Source organism: Triticum dicoccoides, chromosome 3A (genome assembly GCF_002162155.2).
Source record: "Triticum dicoccoides isolate Atlit2015 ecotype Zavitan chromosome 3A, WEW_v2.0, whole genome shotgun sequence".
Taxonomy (NCBI): domain Eukaryota; kingdom Viridiplantae; phylum Streptophyta; class Magnoliopsida; order Poales; family Poaceae; genus Triticum; species Triticum dicoccoides.
Window position 1 is genome coordinate 644,848,940 of NC_041384.1, and position 7,728 is coordinate 644,856,667.

At 42.3% G+C, this 7,728-nt stretch overlaps 2 protein-coding genes across 2 annotated transcripts in view; one reads left to right on the forward strand and one right to left on the reverse strand.

The window, feature by feature from the left end:
• Positions 1 to 938, forward strand: part of LOC119269871 (ribonuclease 2-like) — a 3,049-nt gene extending 2,111 nt beyond the window's left edge. The window contains exons 8-9 of the mRNA XM_037551794.1: positions 402 to 498; positions 595 to 938. Coding sequence (XP_037407691.1) covers positions 402 to 498; positions 595 to 665 — 168 coding nt within the window. The 3' untranslated portion in view covers positions 666 to 938. The remainder of the gene's footprint in view (positions 1 to 401; positions 499 to 594) is intronic.
• Positions 939 to 1,128: 190 nt separating this feature from the next.
• LOC119269870 lies at positions 1,129 to 4,924 on the reverse strand. Its single transcript, XM_037551793.1, has 5 exons — positions 4,700 to 4,924; positions 4,009 to 4,380; positions 2,080 to 3,206; positions 1,788 to 1,973; positions 1,129 to 1,523 (listed from the first exon to the last, which is right to left on the reverse strand). The coding sequence occupies exons 2-4, from the start codon at positions 4,349 to 4,351 to the stop codon at positions 1,905 to 1,907; spliced, it is 1,539 nt and encodes a 512-aa protein (XP_037407690.1). The 5' UTR covers positions 4,352 to 4,380; positions 4,700 to 4,924; the 3' UTR covers positions 1,129 to 1,523; positions 1,788 to 1,904.
• Between the last annotated feature and the right edge of the window lie 2,804 nt (positions 4,925 to 7,728).

Consider the following 7,728-nt stretch of genomic DNA (forward strand, 5'->3'; position numbering starts at 1 on the left):
AGTTACAATGTTACATTTGCTAAAATTTGAAGCATGTTACTTTCTGGAATACGATCAACTATCTCTCTAAATACTGATAACAAAATAGGTGAATCCGATTTTTATTTGAATGGAATGGCATAACTGTGTTTGGGAAATTTTGGTCTGGAGTCTGTACTGTCCAGCTTACTTTCATTCAATTTTTTTTCTTAGAACTCAAAGCTGCTTCCTCCTATTGTGTCATAAACAGGCGTTGGTTAGGTTCCACTGTCGGTTAATTTTCAATAACCTATTTGACTATGTCCCCAAAGTTGGAATACCTGCAAGTGTTTTGCATCAAAATGCAAATCTCTTCATAATTGGCACATTTTCCACTTCAGTCATTTTTTTTGTACAACAAACTCATCTTGATTTTATTCCAGCCTCGCGATTGCCTTACTACTTCGGCAATGTACAAGAACCTATCGAAGTTGAAGCATTGCCCTAAAAAAATCTCCCTGCCAACATATGATCCCATCGGTAAGTTTTAACCCCTTATACAGAAGCTTTTAAGTTTACTTATGTGTTGTTCAACCCCTGGTGCCCATGCTAATCTTGATCTCTGAACATCTGCAGTACTCACAAATTCGACACTGGAGATTGTCCCAGAAGCCAGCGACAACGGGTTGTACTTCTTTACATCCTAAGATACCGAGCATTGCTGGGCTATGAGGAAACAGATGCCTTCACGGTTCTGACTGCTTGCAAGACCGTAGCCACAGGTGCTGGGCACTGGAGATCCGGCTAAAACGGGTTTCTGGTTTGTCCATACTATTTGTAAAGGACAACATTCCACGTTTGAACAACATGGTTCGATTATGTTCTGATTTGTAAAACCGCTGGATATCAAACTCATGTTACTCATTGCATGTATGAATAATGGATGTTAAATGTACATATTAGTTCATTCTATTGCTGAAGGATGTGGCCTGTCTAAACGTTTCTAGTCATGAACGGTTCATGTCGCATGCAGTTTGTTCCATCCGCAGAGTTTAGACGTACTAGCAGTTGATTGATTGACACCGAGACATTCTTGAATGAAAAATTGAGTTCAGCTGCCAAATAGTGATGTCTCGTCATCGCATTCACTGCTATATATATGTTCCAATGTGAAGGAAAAAAATTTGGAGACTTTGCACCCAGGAACTGCAGCCAGTACAGAAACACAGATGCATATGTAGTACAAAATTCTTAGCTGGTGCTGGTGATGCGCATCTAGAATACGTTTAATCAGAAAAACCAAGAGCAGTTACAAACTGTGATGTATCACCGGGTCATACTTACGACTGCAGATTAGTTTGTACTACCCCGTGATCAACACTAAGATCTGTAATAATATCAAAAACGGCATTCAAACTTGTTTCAGGGCAATACTACAGCTATTTTCCATGTCCATGTAGCCGGAATTTCCATTGGCACCAACCTACTCGGATGAACCCCAGGAGACATTCTGGTCTAGGGTATCGTGCGAACTCATGCAGTTAACACATCCAAAATGCATGAATCTGCAAAAGAGAAAAAAGAAGTGACAAATGTGAGGGTAGCGTCATATGGAAGTAAAACAATGCTGGAACTACGTGCGATTTACGGAAGTTTACATAACGATAGATGGATATTATAAGATGAACACATGAAGTGTAATTTAAAACTTACAAAAGTCATCAAACTACAGGTTCTAAAGTTTACAGACTTTTGAACTTGGGCATTTTACAGAAGAAATGAATGTCATGGTACCCAACAAGTAGGACATAAAGGAAGCGATCACTTACCATCAGGATGCATGGTCTGAAGATTGCATATGCCATTTGGGAAAATGCATGTATAAACAGCTCCACTTCACCAGAGAAGCTAGTATGATTGCCACACATGTGCCACAAGGAGGAGGATCATCTAAAGCAAGCCCATTTCAGCCACACTCTAAGATAACAAGTAGAAAGGTGATCCGGTATGTCGGCCTGCATGAGTAAGATGACAGCCATGAGTACGAAATAAAAATTGATGAGTTCTCTGTTGAAGACATTGGTTGAAATAGTACAGAGGGAAGGCAAGAAGATAACATACAATGTCCCAAGGAGCAGAGAAGTCATCAGTTGACAGGTACCAGCTTCCACATTGTGATTCAATAGCCCTCTTCCCAGTGAAAGTTCTCAGTTCAAGCAGCTGATCAACATTATCCTCGTCGGAATCATATCTATGTCGTCTTCTCTTCTTATCTCTCTTTCTTTTTTTATGACTACTTCTAGTCAGATCCTTCTCATCAGTATCTGAAGTATGTGAAACTGAGTGCCCATCGTTCTGAACCAATGAATAATCATAAGCCTTGCGAAATTCTATGCTGTTACCAGTGAACAGAGATTCACAAGAAACAGCTGATTTGCATAATTTTGACAAACCACATAAAATTACCCAGGACTGGATGCCTATCCACTTGAGTGCGTCAGGAAACTTTGTACCCATGAAATCCTTTATGAGAGCAAAATGATTAGCATCAGTCAAGTCATTCATGGTCCTCACAAGCTCGTTCATCCTCCCTCGTTCTTCCTCGTGTTCTTCGTCATTCATGAGATGCCAAAGTTGTCTACCCTTGGCAATGACACAGTTCAATAGGATAAGTTCATCAAGAGATATCTGATCAATATGTGCCGACAAAAGAACCTCAAGCCAGCAGCATGGGAATGCTAACTTTGTGCACTGTGCATCCGGACTGATGAGCTTCCCTAATGTTTTTAAGAAACGAAGAAGCCTTTGTTCGTCTAGATGAATAAGAACATACTGAGACAGGGTGGAAAACTGCTCCTCCATCAGAAAATCTTCAACTACTTGCCACACATCTTTGAAATTCCCCTCATACATCAAATAGACAAATTGATCTACAAAATATTCTGTATCAATTTGCAGTATTTGACCATCTTTGACAGAATCAGCAAGCTCTTCTGAAGACCAGAAGTCTGGGACATATTCAAGGAAATTTTCCACTGTCTGGAGAACATCAAGATCACGAAAGTAGTGAGGCTTAGTAGCAACAACAGCAGGAGACTGACCATGCCTGCCTTTCCACTCAAGCTCCTCCCAGCAAACATCACGATTAACAAATGCAAACTGAGCAAGTGCCCGAGCACCCTTTTTGTGTGCTGACTCCCCAGTAGCAGCAAAGTGGCTAAACCATTGCAGTATCCGCTCAGGGTTTCCTGCAGGTCATAATATATAATGTAAGCAATGATAGATCACATGTAAGAAGTGGCATCAGAACTAAATTCTATTGTATTGCATGATGAAAGACAAAACAATATTGTACCTAAGCTCTAACGCCTAAACATGTTTTGCTTAATTTGATCAAGATTTTATTAAAGCCGTCCAGCATAAAAAGGTACTTACATAGATTTTGAGTAAAGGGTAGGCAGAACATAACATACTGTTTATGTTAGAAAATTACATTTCTACAAGAGCATATGTATATGTAGCAAGCAATTCCTGTTAATAACTCCAAGATGTTTCTTGATGAACCATAGAATACACCACATCCAGAAAAGTGATCACTACCCGAAGGCACGTAGAAACAGGAAGAGAGGCAGGTGTTACTGTAACAACGTAACGAAAACATAATTTCGTTTTTTCTGTTAGTTTATGGCAGTGCATTACTGTAATGCCATGATATGCTACTAATATGACATACACTCTAACTTGTTGAAGCAATGCCCACAAGCAAGGGGCATTAGTTACCATAACCATCAAGTACAGCACTAACCAAAAATTATTCAAGCAGATCTTACATTATGAATAAGCTTAAGCAGCTGAACAGATAGTTTGCTGAACCATAACGTGGACTGATGATATATCTTAACATAATATCTTTAAATATATTTAACTACAGAAAGTAAGTTCTGGAAACTAGATACATAAACTGGTGAATTGCAGCAAGCAAAAATAAAGTAGAACCTATGTGAGTAGAAGCAGATAATACAAAGAAAATCAAGTTCTTAGTGAACCTGCCTTCAAAAAATTTCTCCAGCATATGACACTTCTTCGCTAAAACGGAGCCAGCCTTCGCAGGCTTCTTGTCGAAAATCATCCGCAGCAGGCGTGCAGCGACATCCCGCCTCAAGTCCTTCATCTCCAGGAGATGGAGGAACAGGTCCCGCTGGTCACGCGGATCGAGCAGATGAATCGACGAGACGGTACTGCACAGCCACATCCGAGCCTCGTACCGGCCTCCGGACCTTACAACCGACTTGATCACCGACTCAGCCTTGTCCAGCAGAGACCTCCTCGCTCTCACAGCATCTGTATCGACACTGCCGTCGTCTGCCGGCACTTGCAGAAAGAGCTGAACCATTTTTTCCCCTGCTGAAGTTTTCTGGCAACCTGAAGTTCACGAGTAGACCGATGGTCAGCAACGGGCTTCAGTTCAGTTCAACCCCCAACATTATTAGGACAATATAAGCTCCGCCGACACCTTATGCTAGGCCCTACGGGGTCGAACCCAGATGGGCAAGGAGAGGAAATAGTGGGGCAACGGGTGTGTCCTGGTTTACCAGGGTGACACGCAGCAACCAAATCGGCAGCGAATAGATGGGGGGATAAAGCACAGCTGCGTCGAACCCTAGCCGCCACAACGGAGATCCTCAGAAACAATACGAGCTCATGGCTCCAAAATCCAGCCAGTGGAGCTAGGGTTCCTTACCTATGCCAACATGAGAGGGAATCAATTAGCGCCGCTCCGGTGCCTGTGCCGGTGCGGGTGCCGGCAGGGCATGCGCGCCGTGGCCCGTCGCCGTCGGCGCAGCAAATTGCGCGGGGGGGAAGAACAAATTGGATCGAACCAGGCAGCGGGGAGGGATACGAATCCGGGAGAGAGAGGGGGGGAGAAGAACACGCGAGACGACGACGCAGGGGCGGGGGCCAGGGATGTCAGGGCGGTCGGGGGTTGCTGTTCGTAATCATCATAACTTTTTTCCCGGAGAGAATTCCTTGTTTGGCTCTTTTAAAATAAGATTTATTTTTGACACTGCATCTACATTTCCTTCCCTGAATGGCATTTCCGTCAATTTCGTTACACTTTCGAACCAAGTTGCCCCTGACTGTTAACAACAACAAAAGAGAGGAGAGAGACCGACCGACCGACCGACCGAAAAGTTCTCTTCTCTCCTGTTTCATAGATCCGGCCGGCCGGCTAACTCATGTAGGCCCAAACCTCTTTTCTAACGAAACTGAAGTCATTCATAATGGATACCGCACGTAACTATCTAGCCTGAAATCCCGGGTTTGAATTCCAGCTCAACCCTTTTTTTCTCTCTCTTTTATCTTGATTTATTTAATTAGGCGATGGATAACAGATGGGCTGCATTGAGTGCAATTCGGCCCAGTAGCCAGCGTTGATCCTTTCATTTTTTTTGTTAGACTAGGAAACATGCTCGTGCGTTGCAACGGGAGTAAAAGCATAACACGCCATCCATCATGTGACACCAGAGACTCCGGGTCCAACAGCTTTATGCGTTGATGACAGGCGCTAGCTGGTCAAGCAAAGCGGGCTTCTGCCCAGCGGTGCCCATGAGAGTTTTGCGTCATTAAGGCTTTAATTGGTTGGCACGGCTACCAGTGTGGACATGTGGCTACACGATGAACCACATATATGTTGTAGATGGGCTCAACAGGATGACAACCCAATTCTCGCTTATCTCAACCCGCACGACCTCCTCTAGCACATGACTCGGTGAGGGCTACGAGGATGGGGATGCGGTAAAGGATGGCGACATGGCATTTGACGGCTGCTCTACCCCTTCCTGCCATCTATCTCTTTCACTCTCTCATCTTAGTTGCCCCCGTACATGTCATCCTCATTTTGCTCGTTGTTGTCGTCGAATCCGAGGCACAAAGTTGTAGTGAAGAGGTGGCTGGAGGCAGAGGAAGTGTGTGAGGCCGGCCTTGGTCTTAGGATTAGAGTTAAGAAGAGAGTCAGATGCATATATAAGATTAACTTAAGGTAATGAGGCATGTAATTAATGGACATTGTGTCATGTGAAGATGTATTGTACTAAGGGCAATCACATTTCATAAAAAACAACACAAATGGCACGCCGCTGCTTACCTTGCATTGCTTAGATAATGGGACATGTAATCAATGTACACTATGTTATATGAAGATGTATTGTACGAAGGGCAATCACACTTCATAAATAAAAAGTAATAAACAAATAGAGCGCCTTCGTTTATCTTGCAAACAGTCGTCGTCCGTCATGTCGTTGATGTGCCCTTGCAGCTATAAATAATTCACGCCGACTCAATGGTACAACTATACAGAGAGCCGCCGGAGCCGCCGAGAGAAAGAGAGAAGCCCAGAGGTGGTGCTAGCCTGGTTCACAAGTTTAGATCCTCACGATTGACACATGTTACGTGCAAAGCTAGCCCAAGAAAAGCCCACAAAAACTCTACGTGCGCGTACGCTCTACTCCTTTTTTTGGAAAAAAGATTGATTTCATAGCCAGCTGTGCACGTCTTGCCATATAGAAGTATAAATTGGACTTTTGTATTTTTTTAGTGTCTCTTAGGATTGGATCGGTTGCCCAATATGTCAAAATCAAACGTGTGGGCTGGATGGCCGGGCTTGCCCCTAACGACTTTACCTGGGCCAACATTGCTAGCAATTAGCAAAGGACAGCTTGACGAGATGCAGAGATCGTTGTTCTTTTCTTTTTAGGCAAAAAAAAGAGATTGATATTAGGGACGCTACCTTTTTTAGATAGGAGAGAAAATAGATCGCTAGGCCAGGAAGAGATCGATCGCTAGGATTCAAAAAAAATATTTTGATCGCTAGGTCTGATGTGATCAATTGAAAGAGATGGAACGGAAATCTTACCTTTTTGACAAGAAAAAATAAAAGAGATCTCAGCCATCAATCTTTATAGTTAAATAAAATCAACGGATATAAATGACATGACGTATGAAGAACTATGAAAGTTTCTGTCCTTTAATATTATGTATAGATTCAAATGCACCTACAAAATAGTTAATACCCCCCTCTCAATGAAAATACTTGATGAAGAAATGGATAAGAATGGATGTGTTTAGAACTAAAATACATCTAGATACATTCATTTCTCCGACAAGTATTTCTGAATGAAGAGAGCATCTTCTAATCTATAATCCCATATTCATCATGCCATATTTGAAACTTACAAGAAAATAGCGAATCATGACCGTTCTGCCATTTTCAAAAAGGGGTGCCATGTTTGAAGTAGAGGACGTGAACCTATGTGGATCTTGAGCCATGTTTATCGGGCAAAGGATGTGTAATATTTTCTCTCCGTTACAATGCACGGACATACTCCCTCCGTTCCGAATTACTTGTCGCATGTATGGATGTATCTAGATGTATTTTAGTTCTAGATACATCCATTTTTGCAACGAGTAATTTGGAACGAAGGGAGTATTTGCTAGTGTATACACGTATATATAATATATGAAAATGCAAAGGCTACTATTTCACCACGTACAGGTCAAGACTAAGTTTTTTTTCGAACTTTTTTTTATATCTATTCCATCTAAAAACTTTCAATTGTTAAGGTAGTATAAAGAACATCAAAAGTAGTAGAAATCACATCTAGGTCCATAAACCAGCTAGCGACGATTACAAACACTGAAGCGAGTCAAAGACGCGTTGCCATCATCATCCTTTCCTCACCACAACCAAGTGATAGATCAGGACTAAGCTAT